This window comes from Mytilus edulis, chromosome 10 (assembly GCF_963676685.1).
Source record: "Mytilus edulis chromosome 10, xbMytEdul2.2, whole genome shotgun sequence".
NCBI classification, from domain to species: Eukaryota; Metazoa; Mollusca; class Bivalvia; order Mytilida; family Mytilidae; genus Mytilus; species Mytilus edulis.
In genome coordinates this window covers 23,854,616-23,875,158 of record NC_092353.1, presented here as the reverse complement: position 1 = coordinate 23,875,158, position 20,543 = coordinate 23,854,616, and the positions used below count along the sequence as shown (strand labels likewise).

The window sequence follows — 20,543 nt, the reverse complement described above, 5'->3', positions numbered from 1 at the left end:
TAGATAGGGGAAATGAATGCTTATAAAACATATTTCTTTGTGATTATCCTTCACTAGGTATGTTATAAAAGAGTGGTAGATGGCGCAATGATTCCTGCATAACCAAAATGACAAGAGGTGAACCATAGAACTTCAACATAGTCTTTTAGATATCGGTGCATGATCAAGTGGTCTAGGTAATCCACCTTCAGTATAACAATAAAAGTAAGAATAATCATGTGATATGATTTCCAATGAGACAACTCTCAAGAGACCAAATTATACAGAAAATGATATAGCTATAGATCACCGTACGGCCTTTAACAATGAGTAAATCTCATACCACATAGTCACGTATAAAATGCTCCGAAATGACAAATGTAAAACAATTAAAATGAGAAATCTTACAGCCTAATTTATGAATAAAATAATGAACGAAAAACAAATATGGTACACATCGACGAAAAAAAAACACCACTAAATTCAGCACTACAGGTTCCAGGCATGTGACAGGTACATACAGAATGTGGTGGAGACTCATTTGAAGGCGCCAATCCTACCCGATGTCAGAATGTGTTACATAAGACACTTATCAAAATAATTATATACACATGGAAAAAAATATTGCAACACCTTGATTTTTCAAAACTTGAAAAATCAGCCTCTTTTTTTGGATGATATATAATAAAATATGTGTATAATATTATTGAAACATAGTTTATGATAACATTGCCATTGAAACGAACAAAAAATGTTTGAAAAAAAAATGATTTATATAACCACAATTTTAATAACAAAATGAAGTGTTTTTTGTACAAAAAAAAGCATTTTACAACTTTGACTGTAGTCGAACTTTACAATGTCAGACATTTCAAAATTATTCCTCAGATGACTGTTCACATTATGGTTGGTCGTTATACGCCAAAGAATTAGTACTTTGTGCGCAGCCTCCATTCAAACGGATAACCGCATCTTAACGTCTTCTGATTCCTGCCAAAAATCGACTAATTTGTTGCCAAGGTAGCAGCAACCATTTCTGATGAAGGGCATTGTTTATTTCATTGTGTGTTTGGACTGGGGTGTCCTTTCGCGCACTTTCCGCCCGATAGTGTCCCATATATGCTCGATTTGGTTCAAATATGGGCTAAGATCTGTCCAAGGAAGATGACCCGAATTCCATTGGAACAATGAATCTCCCTTCAGCTTTAGCGAGCTCTGCAGTACATTGGATGCGGAAAACTGTATGTCTGTTCGTAAGCAAAGGTCTCCGAAATGGTCTTATCGCACGATAACCAGTATAAATGAGTTGATCTCGAACAGTTCTTGTTAAAAGGCTCCTGTATGCCCACCACTCTCTTTTTGGGATTGTATTGTAGGCAATGGGTTTCCTTCTGACCAACCTTTATTATGCCTGATTTTCCCTAGCAAATGATAATGGGGGGTCTTCTTCATCTCGGAAGGTCCTTTCGTTTGGTGCCATTTTTATTCTCATAACAACTTAGAGTGGAATGGCGATGACCAACAATACGTGCAGTTGTTACAGCGACATCCCTGCTTCTCTCAAGCTGATAATCTGTTATAATGCTGCAGTTTAGAGTTGCCGAGGACCCATTACAAGGTGTCAATCACATAACTTTAAAAACTTAGTTATTTAAAGTGCTGAAAACAATGAGGATGGAAACATCTGTTTTGCTGTTTACGGGTACAGTAGCTGCATGTGCAGATAAAAACTTACCGAGTCTATATTTATTGATTAAACTCAAGTGATACTTAAATAATGTTTAAGTAGTTCTATTTTACCAAATTATATCACAAAAAAATAAAAAGTGTTTTTTTAATTTCAATTTCAATTTGGTGTTGCAATACTTTTTTCCATGTGTATATATGGAAAAGTAATTATTTGGATAGGGAATGCTTTTTTGAAAGCCTATACTTGTAACTTGTAAATCATATATTTATAGAAGTATTTAAATATCCTTGCATTGGTCTCGGAATTTCCCATTAATTGACTTATGCATAGTAAATCATTGGTATATTGTTAACTACCGGGTTATGATTTTATAATTTAAGGAAGAATGAAAATGCTTCTCCAAACTTTTATTCCAGTTGTTGTTTTAGGAGTTGGGGTTTTAATCATCGCAGTTTACGGTTTAGACAGTAAGTAAAGACCAGACTTATAACATCATACACGTTTATGTACATGACTTAACCATTTTTATGTTTCTTGAGGTTTTTTAGTTTAGAGTTACTAAATAAATAACATAGTTATTAAATAAAGGAGAAATCATAGAACCAGGTAGTCTAAAACACTACAATGTTCAACAACATACATATATTCTGATTAAGATGGTTCTATTTCAAAATTCAATTTAAACAGAAGTATTAATCATATATTCATATTCGTTTTTATTTTTTGTTATGATTTTTTTTCTTGTTCACTGTTTATTATCGATGATGCTCAGAAGTACTTTTTTACACAGAAGTGGTAATGAATGTAGTAAAAATACAACACCAGAAAGTTTTATGTTCAGTGATACTATACAAGTAATATTTTGTTACCCGGAAGTTAAGATAATGGTTGTTAAATGTATATTTGTGTACCTTTAATAAACACTTCTTTATTTGTATTGAAAGTTACACGGAAGTTGAACAAAAGTAGTTACTTGTAGAAATTAAGTGTACAGTCATATGCAATGGTTTTAACCAGAGGTAAACAACCCCTAAGTAATTTAACATAAAAATGCTGAAAGGTCAACACTTTATGTGGCAGTTTGATTTTCGTAATAATATTTTTAAAATCGTGGGATTTTGTCTGATGCTCGGTCCGTTTCTGTGTGTGTTACATTTTAGTGTTATGTCGTTGTTTTCCTATTACATTTAATGCGTTTCCCTCGGTTTTAGTTTGTTATCCCGATTTTGTTTTTTTTTGTCCATGGATTTATGAGTTTTGAACAGCGGTGTACTACTGTTTCCTTTATTTATAAATGAATAATGAGAGATTGTGTAGACTTGAAATCAGACAACACCAATTATGACATTTGATTCGTTTGGATCGATGCTGAGTTTATTATATTACTATACATTGGAACATTTCTAGGTTTTACTATATAAACGGTTTATTGGATTGATCACTTGAAGATTTTACCTTGGAAAATCAAATGATTTGGATGACTGAATATTCAGTATTTTCGATCATAATAAAAAAAAATCCAAATTTTTTGGCATTTCATATATATAGTTTTTTTTACTAAAAAAGTGGGAGTAAGGTCCCTCTGATGCGGTTCCTGGTTTAGGATAGCTGCAGCAACCCAAAATATGGTCTAGTTTGGTTTTATATATCTCAACTATTCCTTCGAGTTTAAAATAGTTGTGAATATATTCAACAGTGACTATTACTTTAAAAAATCTTTTAGCGGCACCAATTAAAGACTATGACATATACGTCAAAAACAAACGAAGACCATGCCACGCCTTATTGCCACGTGATACACGCGTGAACATTTTGCGGGGTTTCTCTACATGTTTATTCTTCGTTTCAAACTCGAAAGTTTAAATAACGCTTACTTCATAATCTGACTGAATACATATTATGTTGCCATGCTTCACGAAAGGGACTGAAGTGCAAATTGGCCATAGTATCTGTGTTTTGAAAGACTAGATTTAGAATAGTAAATTTAAGTAATTACAAGAAAAATTAGCTAGAAAAAAAACCCATTTAAATTGATATTGTGGGAAGATTATTTTTTTGTCGTTTGATTGTGTTCCTAAGAGAGTACTAGGATAATATCCTTCTACCTTTTTTTTTATCAATAATCTAACATTAAATAAATGATATTCACTCTTCTAAGGTTGTCAAGATCCAGCTGACATTGGATTTCTAGTGGATGCTTCAGGGAGTGTTAGTAGTGGTGCATTTAATAAAGCAAAGACTTTCCTCATAAATTTCATTAAACAATTTGACATTGCAAACCAGGCGGTCAAAGTTAGCGCTTTTTCATTTAATGAAACTATCAGTAAACAAGGCGGTTTTCAGTTTAACAGTTACTCTACCGAGCAAGAAATCGCAACTGCCATCCGAAGTATTGTGTACACAAGTGGTGGTACTAGCTTCGATATACCATTGACTTTTGCTAGGAAACATATGTTTGTGCCACAGAGTGGTGCACGTGGTTATACAAAGAAAATATTAATATTCATAACAGATGGTAATGCTATTACTACGGATGAGCCTGGACAATTGTTACGTGACATGGATGTAGCCGTCTACGCTATTGGCGTCGGCTCCAATGTAAACACTGATAACTTGGACAAGATTGCAACAAGTGCTAACCATCGATATATAGTTTTGAGTTTTTCCTTGATAAATGATATCAAGCAACGACTTACATCTCAGGCTTGCGAAGGTGAGTAAAATAAAAACTTTTTGTGTTAGTAGGTGATTCAATAATTTTGTTCATCGTAGCAGTTACCGATGTTTTCAAACTCTTATCATTGCTAAAAAGGGCGAAAGAACCAAGGAATATGATTTACAATCCATTAGAAAAAACATGACAGAAAGCCAGAAAGAAAATTATATGCAATGTTTGTATGTTCTGCCAAACTTTTAATTCTAGAATTAAACAATTGCATCACATTATACAATTTTACCACGTCATATGTTGTCTAAGATACCGTAAACCAAATGTTTATGCAAGACAATCATAAATTTGAACATCGATTCTTCACTCATAATATTTTAATTCATAAACAGATTTTAATTTGAAAGAAATCTGTTCAAAATGTTGTTCGCATACTTCTTTTAGAAATATAATACGTCACCACAAATACCCCACATGCAGAAACGGACAATCATAAAGTTATGAAGTTTTCTCGGGTAGCTTATATTTCCCATAAAACGTCTTTGGCGATCCTAAACATTACATTAAATATTATTCAATTTTAAAAAGTGGTTCTTTTTATTTATCATTTGGCATTCACAAGAAAAATTCTTAAAATTCATTACTCTGGAACGCCAAAACGGAAATGACGTCAATTGAACTTACTGTTTCTTTAATTGACCAAATTCCTCGATTTCGATTTTCATTAATTTCAAAAAGCGGTCCTTTATTTATTACCTAGATTTTCTTACCTAACAATCACATACCATAAATATAGACCAAGTAATGTGAAAACAACAAAAATCGAATAAACTGTGTTAAGGGGTTCAAATCATTCCAGTAGAAGTTCAGTTAATTTAGAAAAAGCGATTCGCTATCAAGCATCTAGCAACCTAAAATGTTCTTTAATATTTTTAACAAACACGTATCATACTCTGTAACGGTGAAAGAAAGAAAGGAGTACCAAAATGTAACATGTTTTAATGGTGCGAATCATGCAGTAAAATTTCAATTTATTTCAAAGGTTGGTTTTATATTTATCCTCTTGATTTTAACAAATTTTAGATTTTAAATTAAGTTAAAAAAACTTTGGAATCTTCAAAATGAAAATAACGAAAATAGTGCGTAATCTGTTGCATAATTTTAAAAACATTCCAGTAAAGTACCATTTTTTTTAAAACCACTGGTTCTCTATCCATCATATGGCATTAAAAATTTTGTTAACAACAAAAGTACCATAGGTTTTGAACATGAAAAATGAAATCATCACCAATCGATCTGAACAAATATTTATTAAAACCTTTAGATTAAACTTTCAATTAATTTCAAAAGCTGGTTCTATTTCTTTGTATACTTCTTTTTACAACATATTTCGAACACTTAGAAAATCTACCTTTTTAGTTTATCTTCATTTTGATTCTACATCTTTTGACAGAAATCGGGGAACATGTGAAGGACCATCCTTGTAAGACAAACACAAACCTATGTAATTTTGGAATTTGTCGGATTACGGGGACTACCAGTCATAGATGTGATTGTGACTTCGGGTACATTGGTGATCATTGTGAAATAGGTAAGTGATATACTAGTAACATAAAACATTGTTCAACTAAAGTTTGCATTCAGCCATTTCAAACGTACTTGATTTTTTTTATTGTTTCCCCTCTTTTGAAACGTATAAAAACATTGTAAGGCCAATTGATAAGTCAACTTATTTTGGTCTCTTGTGGAGAGTTGTCTCATTGACAATAATACCACATCTTCTTTTTTATATATTTTTCTGTGGGCGATTTATACAACAAGAGTGCACACACTGAAATGTCTCGCCTTCTTTACTAATCATTGATATTATGTTGATAGACCTAAATAGAAAGCTTTATTACAACTGTCACATTAACTCAAGATTAACCAAGAAAACAAAACATTGATCAATGAACCACGAAAATGAGGTCAAGGTCAGATTAACCATGCCAGGCAGACATGTACAGCTAACAATTCTTCAATACAACAAATAAAGTTGACTTATTGCTTATAACTTAAGAAAAATAGACCAAAAAACAAACACTTAACACCTAGCAATGGACCGTGAAAATGAGGTCGAGGTCAAATAAAACCTACGTAACAGACATATAGATAATAAAATATTTGCATACACCAAATATAGTTGACCCAATGCATAAAGTATTAGAAAAATAGACCAAAACTCAAAACTTAATTTGACCACTCAACCATGAAAATGAGGTCACTGTCAGATGACACCTGTCAGCTAGACATGTACACCTTACAATCATTCCATAAACCAAATATAGTAGACCTATTGCATATAGTATAAGAAAAACAGACCAAAACACAAAAACTTAACTATAACCACTGAACCATGAAAATGAGGTCAAAGTCAGATGACACCTGCCAGTTGGAAATGTACACCTTACAGTCCTTCCATACACTAAATATACTAGACCTATTGCTCATAGAATCTGAGATATGGACTTGACCACCAAAACTTAACCTTGTTCACTGATCCATAAAATGAGGTCGGGGTCAAGTGAAAACTATCTGACGGGCATGAGGACCTTGCAAGGTACGCACATACCAAATATAGTTATCAAATTACTAATAATAAGACAGAATTTAACATTAAAAAAAAATTTAACATTTTTTTCAAGTAATCACTGAACCATGAAAATGAGGTCAAGGACATTGGACATGTGTCTGACGGAAAGTTCGTAACTTGAGGCATCTATATACAAAGTATGAAGCATCCAGTTCTTCTACCTTCTAAAATATAAAGCTTTTAACAAATTAGCTAACGCCGCCGCCTCCGTAGCCGCCGCCGCCGCCGGATCACTATCCCTAAAAAATGTACTCTTGGTTCTACATGTATGTCATTATTAAATATGTCTTTACCTTTGTTTCAGATATAAATGAGTGTGAAGGTGTCACCTGTCTCAATCAAGGAACATGTGTTGATCACGTAGGATACTTTATTTGTAACTGTCGACAATTTTATGAGGGCACTTATTGTGAAACAAGTAGGTCAACAATACTAAAATATATGTGTAAGACTGTTGATAACTTTGGAAGAACCTGGCTATTCCATATGAACAATGCTAATAATGATAAAAAGGGGGTTGTAACTTATCTGTGTACTTTGTAAGTCGGTCATTCATAATACCATTATTAAAACCGAACTATGGTATTACTCAATTTATTTCACTTGACTGGGCGGAGTTTAACCGTTTCGCTCATAATAAACCATTCCATCTATAGATAGGTGTTTTAGGATAAACTCATCAATAAAGTGTCCAGTAAATGTTTTTGTAAATTCCTTTGATGACACTGATAGGTGATTAGAAATCAGTAATTATTATAACGGAAATCATCATAATCACACACATCTTCAAATAGACTGTCCTTATGCAAATCAAAACGTAAGCTCCGCCCGATCAGTTTAAATGACATTGGTAATATGAATCCCAGAAAATGAATATTACTATAATATATTTATAAGACTGTTGATGTCATAAAAACTTGGCTATGCCTCATGGACAAATATATGTATATAAAAAGAGTGGTTCAAAGTATGAAGAAGTAAGATAACAAAAATACTGAACTCAAAGGAAAATTCAAAACGGAGAGTTCCTTAAAACAAGGCAAAATCTAAGGCTCAAAAATATTAAACGATTGGAAAACAACTGTCATATTCCTAACGTAGTACCGACATTTTCTTATATAGAAAATAATTAATTTAACCGGGTTTATAACTAGATAAACGTGAATTATAATTCGTTTTAACTTATTAAGATACCTGACATAACGTCACACATGTACATGATATCATATCGCACCGCGGGAAAAATATCACGATCTGATTGCTTTAACGCCGTCACGTGATTACCCCCTATGAAACCGTAGGGGGTCAGTAAATTTCATAGGGGGTTCATGACGCGTTAATGGTGACGTTATATATTACAATTATTGTGTTTCGTTGTTTATATTTCAACATAACGCAGCAGAAAAAGTCCAGTGTGCGATAAATTCGTTATACGGTTAACTACTGACCTCTACGGACCAAAGAGGGTGATTAAAATTCATAGGGGATTTGGCATCCGGCCTCACCCCCTATGAATTTTACTAACCCTCTATGGATATATAACATGTATTAGATCACTCAAAACTTCCGATAAGAATTGACATAAGGTCATTTCCCCAGAATATATGAGAGATATGTTCCTTGACTAAATTAAAATGAAAATTCTATTTTTTTCTCACAAAATATTTTAAAAAAGCCAAAGAATGAATGGTTAGCACCGTTTGAAAAAAAAATATTAATACGATAATACTACCCTCAAATAAGGGATGTGTGTCACCTATAACCATGACATAAACTTTCTTTTTTCAACCGGAGTTAAATGAGGGGTTTTTAAAAAGAGGAATATAAATAGTTTCAGATTAGTAGAAGTTATAATTCCTTTGTATACAACACATTTACCTTTTTATATATCCAACTTATACATAAGATCTTACAAAACAAGTACTTGAATGTACGTGCTGTCCTCTATTCTTATTTTGCAAAAGCCCGATATCGTAATCTAGGTTGGGGACGCTATGTTTCTAAACGTTATAGCGACATTTTCAAAAGACCTGTAACATAGAAAGTAACATAATAAAAAAGCCGATTCCGAGAAATATTAAAAACGGGAAGTCCCTTATCACATATCAAAGTCAAAAGTTCGAACGAAACAAACGAATAGACTTGGTACATACTGTATGATCATGATTATCTATTTGTTCTTATATCTAGATCTGTGCAATTATATTGTTTATCAAATCTCATTTATAACTTTAGATATCTGTGAACCTGTTGCAGCCGACGTTGTATTTGTAATTGATGTATCAGCATCGATGGATTCTACGTTTCTAAACCATGCAAAAGATCATGCAGAGCTTACCACTAAGGAATGGCAAATTGACGATGATCATTTTCAGATTGCGTTGGCAACTGTTGGAGAATCAGCAAACACGGTTCTTGGATTCTCAAATATTGCAACTAAAGAGGATCTTAGGAATGGTATTACCAATTTAAATCTTAAAAACGAACCTTCGAATGTTCATCTTGGTCTTTCTAAAGCGGTTGAACTGCTTAATACCAAAGGCCGATTGAATGTTAAGAAGAAGATAATTTTATATTCTGATGGTTTGCCGTCAAATCCACCTGCACTTGAACAAACCCTCTCCTACTTAAAGCACTATTCAAACATCGAAATATATACAGTGGCGATAGGAGTAGACGTTTCTCATTACTTTCTGTCACGAATATCAAGAGTTGTTTCCAACGTGTTTCCATACAACTCAGACGCTTTATGGCATCATATTATGCAGGATTTGATTAGAACGGAATGCAATGGTAAGCATGTTGATTTAAAAACATATAATTTTACAGTATTATTTATATTAGTACTAAAAGTTATGAAAAGCACTAGGATTAAAATACAATACGCCGGACGCGCGTTTCGTCTACATCAGTGACGCTCAGATCAAAATAGTTATAGAGTCAAACAAGAACAAAGTTGAAGAGCATTGAGGACCCAAAATTCCGAAAAGTTGTGCCAAATACAGCTAAGTTAATCTATTGGTATTATACTAAAACATATTAGCCATATGTGTTAGTATATAGGCGAACGGCTTTTTAGTTCACCTAAATTTTATATATACTGTTATAATTTTGAAAGTAGTATCAAAGAAATAAGTTGATCAAATATTTTTGTTTATCACTTATAAAGATGAAGGTATGTTGGTATATTGACATCAAGACATATGTCAAGATTTTGTTGAAATATTTATGCTACAGCTGATTTTTACAAGCTAGGGATATCATTTAAATAATATTTGCATCGATAAAAGTGATTTGTATATATTTTCTATTCAATATATGTTCATTTGTAAAATATGGATAAAAAAGACATTTCTATTTTTGTAGCTTGCATCGACTCTGAACAAGCTGATGTCATCATAATGGTTGATTTAGCAGGAATACAACAAGATGATCTGAATTCTGTTGTTCCGACATCACTAGTCAAAATACTGTCGCAAATACGTCTTGGTAATAATGCTGCTAAATTGGCTTTAGTAACATTCAGTGAAGAAGCAAGTACACGTTTTAGTTTTAATGCTTATTTAGAGAACAATCGAGTCGAACTGCAAAGGTCAATGTCATCGTATGAAGGCATAACCGAAAAATCATCAAACATTTCAGAAGCATTGAAACTGGCAGAAGGTCTTTTAGGTGATCCAACCGAAGGAGCTAGATCAACAGCAAAGAAAGTTGTTCTTGTGATCTCAGAATTCAAAAACGCATTGAATGAACAAGACCTTAGATTTGCAGAGGTATTGAGGAATAACGGAATTCACATGCACACGATTGGTATTTTCACTGATGATATTGCTTTTGATACAATGTCAGGTCTTGCGTCAACATCATACCATATAGGTATTAATGGCAATATTTATGTTGACCAAATTGATACTTATATTGAATCGTTTGTTCAAGAACTTAAATCGTTGCATTGTATATTACCCATTTAGTTTATGCTTATTTTTTTAATTGCTTGTTCTTCTTCATGTAAAATTATTTTTCTTTTGTAGATGTCCGTTTGCTTTAATACGTCAATGTATTTGTTTTCTCTGTTTGATTGTTTTGTTATCTTCCATTTTCATTTCCATTAGTACATTAAATGTATGCTGACAATACGTATTAATGATATGTTCCAATAATTATTCTACTATATGCAGTTGTTACTGATATAACTAACTCACAATGTGTTAGATTGTGACTATAGAGAATAGTGGACGTAGTTCAACGAATTCGTCAAGCAGTCATTGTAGCGCACTGTTTCATTCCCGAAGACTTCTTCATGATGCACTGTTTCATTTGTCAAGGTACCATTATGTACTATTCATTCCGCGAGTTTTCATTTTAATGCATTGTTGCATTAATCAGAGCTATGTCATAATGCTGAGTGACATATTAATTTTTTAGCTCACCTGGCCCAAAGGGCCAAGTGAGCTTTTCTCATCACTTGGCGTCCGGCGTCCGTCGTCGTCCGGCGTTAGCTTTTACAAAAATCTTCTCCTCTGAAACTACTGGGCCAAATCAAACCAAACTTGGCCACAATCATCATTGGGGTATCTAGTTTAAAAAATGTGTGGCGTGACCCGGTCATCCAACCAAGATGGCCGCCACGGCTAAAAATAGAACATAGGGGTAAAATGCAGTTTTTGGCTTATAACTCAAAAACCAAAGCATTTAGAGGAAATCTGACGGGGTAAAAATGTTTATCAGGTCAAGATCTATTTGCCCTGAAATTTTCAGATGAATCGGTTAACCTGTTGTTGGGTTGCTGCCCCTGAATTGGTAATTTTGAGGAAATTTTGCTGTTTTTGGTTATTATCTTGAATATTATTATAGATAGAGATAAACTGTAAACAGTAATAATGTTCAGCAAAGTTAGATTTACAAATAAGTCAACATGACCGAAATGGTCAGTTGACCCCTTTAGGAGTTATTGCCCTTTATAGTCAATTTTTAACCATTTTTCATAAATCTAAGTAATCTTCTACAAAAATCTTCTCCTCTGAAACTACTGAGCCAAATTAATCCAAACATGGCCACAATCATCTTTGGGGTATCTAGTTTAAAAAATGTGTGGCGTGACCCGGTCAACCAACCAAGATGGCCGCCACGGCTAAAAATAGAACATAGGGGTAAAATGCAGTTTTTGGCTTATAACTCAAAAACCAAAGCATTTTGAGGAAATTTGACATGGGGATAAAAATGTTTATCAGGTCAATATCTATCTGCCCTGAAATTTTCAGATGAATTGGACAATCGGTTGTTGGCTTGCTGCCCTCCAATTGGTAATTTTTAAAGAAATTTTGCCGTTTTTGGTTATTATCTTGAATACTATTATAGATAGAGATAAACTGTAAACAGCAATAATATTCAGCAAAGTAAGATCTACAAATAAGTCAACATGACCTAAATGGTCAATTGACTCCTTAAGGAGTTATTGCCCTTTAAAGACTTTTTTCACAATTTGTTCATCATGTTGACTTACTTTAAAAAATCTTCTCCTTTGAAACTGCTGTATCAATTTCAGCCAAACTTAGGCTAAATGAGTTTCAGAGTATCTAGTATAAATTTTATATTTTATTTCCTTGTATGTCAAGAAACATAGCTCCTATGGCTAAAATAGAAGAAAATAGGACGATCCAAAGAACATTTAAATAAATTGAAAAGCCAAAATAATCATTGATGAGAGATTTAACCAAAAGAATTAAGGTGAGCGATTCAGGCTCTTGAGAGCCTCTTGTTTTATTCCCTCAAAAATTATTGTAGTAATGCCTTCAATGCACACGATGTAAGTAGTTTGTACAGCGCAAAAACTATTCGATAGTAGTCATAAGTATTGTTTATTATGTAATGTAAATCTGTTTCACCGTTTGTTTATTTTGTCCGATTATCTAACATTAGAAAAAACTCAAAGTTAAAAAAAATATGATGAAACGCAATGAAAATATAAATAAAATTTTAAAAATGATATTTATGTTTCTTAATTTTCTTGTTCCGTCCACTTAAATTATCAGTTGTTTAAGACATAACTGTAAACAAGCTAGCATGACTTTGTCAATCTTTACAGAAAATCTGTGCAAAAGATACAATGTTACCACGCATATGATCGATCCGTTTGTTGTTGCTAGAATCCTTTCATTTACGTACAAAAAAAATACCAATGGGACTTGCCTATGTACATGTATCATTCTTTTTTCTATTTTTGGGGTAAAACGATAGATGCCACTGGTTGAATAGAAATACTTCAAGGATTCACTGGTCTAGAGGGGTTCTGCTTAATTATTGGATTTCTGTTTTATACTGTTTGTTATTCTGTGAACTTGTTTGTCAGTTTTGTTTGCAGCTTTGGAGTCATATGGACTATGATTTTGATCGCAAAAATGTTACTTTTGAACCTTTTTAACTATATCTGCTAACAAGGTATAAAAAACAGTGCGCAATATATGTTGACCATTGTCTGGTATCTATAGTGAGGTAACTTCCACCGCTAAGTCGATGTTACTGCTAGTGGAGGTTTACACCCGAGGATTTCTCCATCCTAATAGTCTTCTGTGTTGACATGATTTGACATGATCATTATCATAAATTAACATTTTACAAAATTTATAGAATACCCTAGTCGTAATTTGCAAAGCTTTTCGAACTTTTGGTCCTCAGTGCTCATAAATTTCTTTATTTGGCCTGTTTTGATTCGAGTATCAATGATGATCGATTCTTTGTAGACGAAGTGTGTGTCTGAAAAAGACAACTTTGATCCTGGCTTTTATGATGAGTTTATTTAATAAAGAAGATATGCAAAAGGAAAAACATAATGACGCAACGACAAATCTATTAAAGTATTTGAGCTATTTACATCTTAAGTACACATATGAGTGAATTGGGTACCTTTCTTTTACAATCCAATATTGTTCTATTACACAAATTAGTAGCACTCTTCTAATTATTCTTTTTGCAGCGTAGGTAGTAAATATCCACTTTACGTCTACATTCCTTAAATCTAAAGATGTACAAAAAAGGATTCAAGCAATGGTTAAGGTATGCTAAGATCTTAAATGGATAATTCAAGATATGTTCAACAGCATTGAATGTGTCTTTATCGATTAATTTGATAAGGGACATCACAAATCCTGGAAATGTACACACTAACATAAGCCCGCAGATTATTAGAGCAGTTGTTGTTTTCTTGTATGTCTGACTGATAAACTTTCTCGATGATGGTCTCTGAAATATATTTATTTTTTGGATGTGTGCTTCTGCAGACCTGTAGAGTTGTACAGATGAAGTAGATAGAACACTAACGGTCAGAATATAAACACTTAGAACGATGACATCCGAAATGTTCTGAATTAAATCTTTATTTTCCCCATACTTTGACAAAACAATCAACAATATTCCGATGAATGTAGAAATCCATGTGCAGATACATACATTTCGAATCTTTTCGTACGTTACATGCAGAACATAGTAATTTGGATAGCCTACTGAAATAAAACGTTCCAAAGCGAGTATCATTGTAAATATATAAGAAGTTACGGCAAAGTTTCTAGTAGCAGCAACGAACAAATACTCTGGAATAGGCATACAGTTTAAGTTAGATATTGAAAACACAACAATGATTAGTCCCAGTAAGGTATCAGTTATAGCTAGATTGACCACGATCGTTCTGATCTGAATTACTAAATTCTTCGCTTTAAAGAGTATGAAAATAGCAAATCCATTTATAAATGTTACAGTCGAACTAAGTAAAAGTCCTACTACAAAGACTGTCAAAGAACCGTACGGATGAATACATGATGTGGAATTCATCTTAAAACTGTGAGAAACATTTGCCACATTCGACATACTTGAATTTTCTCGAAAGGAATAATTGTATGAAAGAAATTCGAAAGAATATATAACTGCAAATAATTGAAAGAAATTCACACATTGTTTGCTAACGCCTTCAGTTTGATAGTGCGGAGGCAGATAACAAGGGGTTAATATGGTTATTTGCAAAAAGTACAATTATCACTTAAAACGTATGAATAGAAAATTAATGATATTTCACATCTTTCGATATATGTGTTTTACCTTTATCATATATGGCCTTGGTAGGGAATGATGGTGCTTTGTGCACACGTGACAGGGATCTAATCCATTGTATACATGCCTTGTAAAACTAAGTTCGGTCATTTAGTCCTAAATATATGTTGTATAAACGTCTGGTTGTTTTCCCAGTCATGTCGATGGTTGATGTGGTCTGTTGTTAAATTTTATGGTTAATCCTGTCATACTTTTAATGTTTTATTCATTGTGCGTATAATACATTTGTAATGGGAGATGAAACAGGGGGAAGTCTTTGTAATTATTTTATGAAACAGGTGATAACTCGAATGTTAAACAGTTTTAACTCCAATATCAAATATCTATTAAACTTAAGTTTCAGTACTTATTCAAGGTGATAATATAGCTTGCAGAACGCGCAAATGTCAATTTAGTGGATGAAATATTTTGTGGTAATTGCTGTTATCCTTTTAATATTTTATACATTGTTCCTGTGGCTATTAAACTAATAATAATATATTGACGTATGCTGCATTTGTAATGCAATATAAGACAGAGTTTACTTTTTTTTTATATTAGGTGACATATCACTGGGCTATACAACCCTTGATGTTTATCACCATTGGGCTTCCATGATCAGCTCAGTAACAGTGCGTCGGTACCGACATGATTTATAACATACATTTCATGAATTCTCTGCTAATAAATTAAGAAATCAGTACGAAACTTAGGTTCCAATTCCGGAAGGAACGTTAAACTTGGGTACATGTGGATAAATTTTTAAGTTTCTTTAAGTCATACTGGTCCTCAAGTATATATGTATTTATACATCATTGGTTTTCATAAAGGCCCTCAAATGACAACATGTAAAAGAATTAATTCAAACTAGTAAAAACCCAATGTCTGAATTTGTAATGTAAGCTTAATAAATGAAAGAAAAAACAACAAACAAAACCACAACCAACTAAAACCACAAAACTACAAGCACCTGACTAGGAACAGGCACGTAGAGAAAGTGGTGAGGATAATCATTATCATGAGCACTCAATTTTCCGGTCCCCTATCATTGGACATTGTGGTAACAGTACAACTGCTACAATCTCTTACATAAGATTTTACTCATTAAATTAGCATGAAGCACATAAACAAGTAACAAAAAGACAAAAGATACATAGTATCAAGTCCAAGGCGAAAACTAATGCAGAGTCAATTTCAACTAATAGTGCTTATTTCGATACAAATAATACATATCCATTTAATTAATCCATTTAGAACTGCCACAGGGCAAGACAGATGTCTAGCAGTTTTTATTTTATCAGGTCATTTCAACAGCACAAGATATGCATAAAGTATCTGGGCTGTTAAACTGATACTGAGCAGAACAGATGTCAATCATTTTACGTTACCCTGTCAATTTAATAGTGCAGGACAGAACCACAGCTGAGTTTTTGGGAGTTTTCAGTTAAGACTATTTTCTTAGATAAAAGGCTCCTAAGAGCATAAATCACCTGGCATGAATTTGTCATCTCAATATATTGCAATCCTAGCTATTTGCTTTTGTCTTTTGTAGATCTGGTCTAGCTGAACACTTGATCAATTACAGTTTTAAGAAAATATAAAAGTAAGAAATAATTCATGGGGGCTTGAATATATCGTGATTTTACCACGGGTTGGCCCTTTATGACAAATATTTTACCCTGATCGATAGCGAGGGATAAAATATCGGCATAAAGGGACAACCCGTGGTAAAATCCGATATATTCAATCCCTCATGAATTATTTCGATTCTAATAGGACAAATACGGCAATTCTTTCGGCAATTCTTTTGGATCGAAGCGCTCTAGGTGGAGGCAAATATTTGCCGTTCCCATAAATAAACGCACTAAATTGGTTGATAGCATGAAAAAAGAAATAGAAGGTAACTTAAAAGATAAGACAAATAAGCAGACAAAAGCTGTTGAAGAACTGTCAAAAGAGAATGAATGCTTAAGAGAGTTGATCGCTAGCCAAAGAAAAATGATCCATGAACTTCAGATAAATGTTAAAGATAATGGTATTATTTCCAAACAAGCATTACAAATGTCTAACTATAATCAGCAGTATAGTAGAAAGTTCAACATAAAAGTGATGAATTTTCCAGAAAACAATGATGAAAATTTAAGAGAGATCTTTAAAAGTAAAATTGTTAAAGACACTTTAAAGGTAAACATTCGACCTGATGAAATCCAGGCTATTCATAGGATACCAGGTAAACAAGGACAACATAGACCAGTCATTGTAAAACTCCTCAACTCTGAAGTGAAATACCGCATTATGAGAGAAAAGAAAAACATGCTTAAACAATGCACTTTTAGACTAGTCGATGATGTTACAAAATCCAACATGGAACTGATTACTAGACTACGTGATAGTGATCAACTTGATAGTGCTTGGTATTTTAATTGTGCTGTATATGGGAAAACTGAAGCAGGTAGACGTTTGAAATTTGATATTTTTGATGACATTGCTAAGCGATTGAAATAGCTGTTAACTAATTGAGGAACATATTTGACTATGACAGATACATTTCAACTGAAATTTAATTGTTTTAATATATGATATCTTACTTACACTCAAAACATACTAGTATTTATGGGAACTATGCACCCAAATTTTCATTATTTTAATGATTAATATTATCATTATTTATTTTATCTTATCATTGTTTTTTTTTTTTTTTTTTGAGGGGGGGGGGGGTGGGGGGGGGGGGGGGGTTAGACTTAAAATTTTCATTTTAATGTTTTTTCAATGTGAAATTTATGATTAATAATGACCTTTCAATTATTATCTTTTGACAAGCATTCAATTCCTTGTTTCAACATATTTACTTTAAATTAAGCTTTTTGTTTATCTCTTGTACATTGTGTATATAAGAATTTCTGTTTTTTGTTGTTGTTTTTTTTAATCAATTAAAATAGAAGGTCATTTTTGTTAGTGAAAATAACATGCATTTCAGAATTGTAGTATTTAATGCCATAAAAGCTGCAACACCTCAAAGAGAACATCTATATGGATGTGGGTTATCTTAACAGTATAAATGTGAGAGAGAACGATTGTGTAAATGATTGTGCAAATGTAGTTTATTTAAGTTTATTTCATTGTATTACATTGTTTTGCTTGCTCTTGTGTATAGACAAAAATATTGTATCTCAAGTCAATATAACATAATGGATAATCATATAAACATTTTGTCAATGAATGTTAGGGGTCTTTTCTCTAGTGCTAAGAAAAGATCTGATGTCTTCAACTGGGCGAAATCAAAAAATAGTTTGATTGTGTGTTTTCAAGAGACACACAGTACAAGAGATATTGAAACTATATGGGGGGATGAATGGGGTCATCAGTGTTACTTCAGTCATGGAGATAGTAGAAGTGCTGGGGCTTGTGTCATGTTCAGAGGGGGTTATGATTACGAAGTTCATGAATCTCTTATAGACCAACATGGACGATACATCATATTAGACGTGACTCTATACGATCTTAGGTTAACCTTGGTATGTTTATATGGTTATAACACAGATAAACCAGATTTTTTCTGTGATATCCTACAGAAAACTATGAGATTTTCGAATACAAGTTTCATCTTCTTGGGTGACTGGAATGTAGTGCAGGATAAGAATGAAGATACTTATAATGTAATACATGACAGAAACCCCAACTCCAGGAGAAAGATTGATGAAATTAAGGACACACTTTTGCTGTTAGACCCTTGGAGGACTTGTTATCCTAGTGATAGAAAATTTACATGGCGTCAGAAATCTCCCATTAAACAGAGCCGTCTTGATTATTATCTTGTATCTGAGGACCTTTTTACATTGATGGAATCAACAAAAATTATTCCTGGATACAGGACAGATCACTCTGCCATTATATTTACTTTTACAGCATCCTTAGCTAAGCGGGGCAAAGGATACTGGAAATTTAATTCTCAGCTTTTAAGAGAACCTGCATATGGAGATTTAGTTATAAACTGCATCAGAGACACTGTTTCTGAGTATTTCTCTGGGGGTGATTCCGAAGATTTTCTTCATTTTCAGTTATCTTGCAGTGATCAGCTATTTTTAGAGGTTCTAAAAATGAAGATTCGTAGTCCTACTATCTCCTACTGTATTAAAAAATCAAGGGAAGAAAAAGATGTTTTCAAGGGACTGGAGTTAGAAATCCAGTCTTTAGAAAACAGTGTAAATTTAAAGCCTAGCGAAATTAATGTGACGTCACTCAATCAGAAAAAGTGTGAATTAGAGAAGCGACGACAGACATTAGTTGAGGGCCTTATTCTCCGTTCTCGTGTAAATTGGCATGAGAATGAGGAAAGATGCACTAACTATTTTTGTAAGTTAGAAAAGAAAGCCTTCTTAAATAAAACCATGACTGAACTCATTGTTGACCAAGGTAATCAAATTTCTGATCAATCTAAAATATTGTTTGAACAGGAGCAGTTTTATAGAACACTTTATACATCTAAGTCATTCAGTAATGATGACAATCAATTTTTTAAACATGACATAAAACTCAGTGCAGAACAAAAACTTCTTTGTGAGGGAAACTTATCTTTTAGGGAATGTGGGGAAGCTTTAAAACAAATGCAAAATGGAAAGTCTCCAGGATCTGATGGATTTACAGTGGATTTTTTCAAATTTTTTTGGAAAGATATTGGTCCATTTGTCTTTAGATCTCTGCAATTTGGATATGAGTTGGGCCATTTTTCAGATTTTCAATACCAAAGTATTATTACTTGTATTCCTAAGGAAGGGAAAGATAGGAGGTACATGGGTAACTGGCGACCGATCAGCTTAATGCACACAGATATGAAAATTGCATCTGCAGTTCTTGCTGGTAGAGCTAAAAAGGTACTGTTCGCCATTATTAGTGACACACAAAAGGGCTTTATGAAAGGGAGATTCATAGGAGAGAACACTAGACTTCTATATGATTTATGATCTCAGGATTAAAGATAAATACAACTAAAACAAAAGTTGTTTGGATTGGAAGTAAGAGATATTCTGACTTGGTTTTATGTCCTGAAACAAATCTAAGCTGGTCCTGTTCAAACTTTAAGGTTTTAGGATTAAATTTCTCTTTGGATCTAGAGTGTATGCCCAGTTTGAATTTCAGAGCAAAAATCATTGATATTTCAAAATTATTGAAAAGTTGGCAGCATAGGAAGCTAACACTACTTGGCAAGGTTACTGTTATTAAGACTCTTGCACTTCCGAAATTGATTCATTTGCTTACATCTTTACCTAATATATGTCAATCCATGTTGAATGAAATCAACAGATTATTCTTTAATTTTATATGGGATGGAAAAACAGAAAAAATCAAACGTGATACACTGATTGCAGATAAAAAGGAGGGAGGTTTGAAAATGGTTCATTTACAATCTTTCAACTTTTATCTTAAAGTCGGTTGGGTGAGGCGATTTTTTTCAAATTTGAATGGGGACTGGCAAAATATTCTTAAGTTGATATTGA

The 20,543-nt window shown here is 33.0% G+C and overlaps 1 protein-coding gene across 2 annotated transcripts; it reads left to right on the top strand.

Annotated features, from left to right (window-relative positions):
* Positions 1-1,961: 1,961 nt before the first annotated feature.
* LOC139490691 (cartilage matrix protein-like) lies at positions 1,962-12,953 on the top strand. 2 transcript variants are annotated; one of them, XR_011656377.1, is made up of 7 exons: positions 1,980-2,136; positions 3,828-4,382; positions 5,791-5,928; positions 7,274-7,387; positions 9,205-9,762; positions 10,336-11,361; positions 12,721-12,953. XR_011656377.1 is itself a non-coding variant. In XM_071277611.1 (6 exons), exons 1-6 carry the CDS (start codon positions 2,055-2,057, stop codon positions 10,938-10,940), a joined length of 2,052 nt encoding a protein of 683 aa, XP_071133712.1. In that variant the 5' UTR covers positions 1,962-2,054; the 3' UTR covers positions 10,941-12,953. The 2 variants fall into 2 exon arrangements, 1 of the variants encoding a protein (XP_071133712.1); XM_071277611.1 differs by having other exon boundaries at positions 1,962-2,136; positions 10,336-12,953.
* Positions 12,954-20,543: the final 7,590 nt, after the last annotated feature.

What these genes read in the sequence shown, in the direction of transcription:
- LOC139490691 (XM_071277611.1), top strand. Translation starts at nt 2,055, where the DNA reads ATGAAAATGCTTCTCCAAACTTTTATTCCAGTTGTTGTTTTAGGAGTT. An exon ending in CGCAGTTTACGGTTTAGACA is followed by an intron (nt 2,137 to 3,827) that starts GTAAGTAAAGAC and finishes CACTCTTCTAAG; the next exon opens with GTTGTCAAGATCCAGCTGAC. An exon ending in TACATCTCAGGCTTGCGAAG is followed by an intron (nt 4,383 to 5,790) that starts GTGAGTAAAATA and finishes ATCTTTTGACAG; the next exon opens with AAATCGGGGAACATGTGAAG.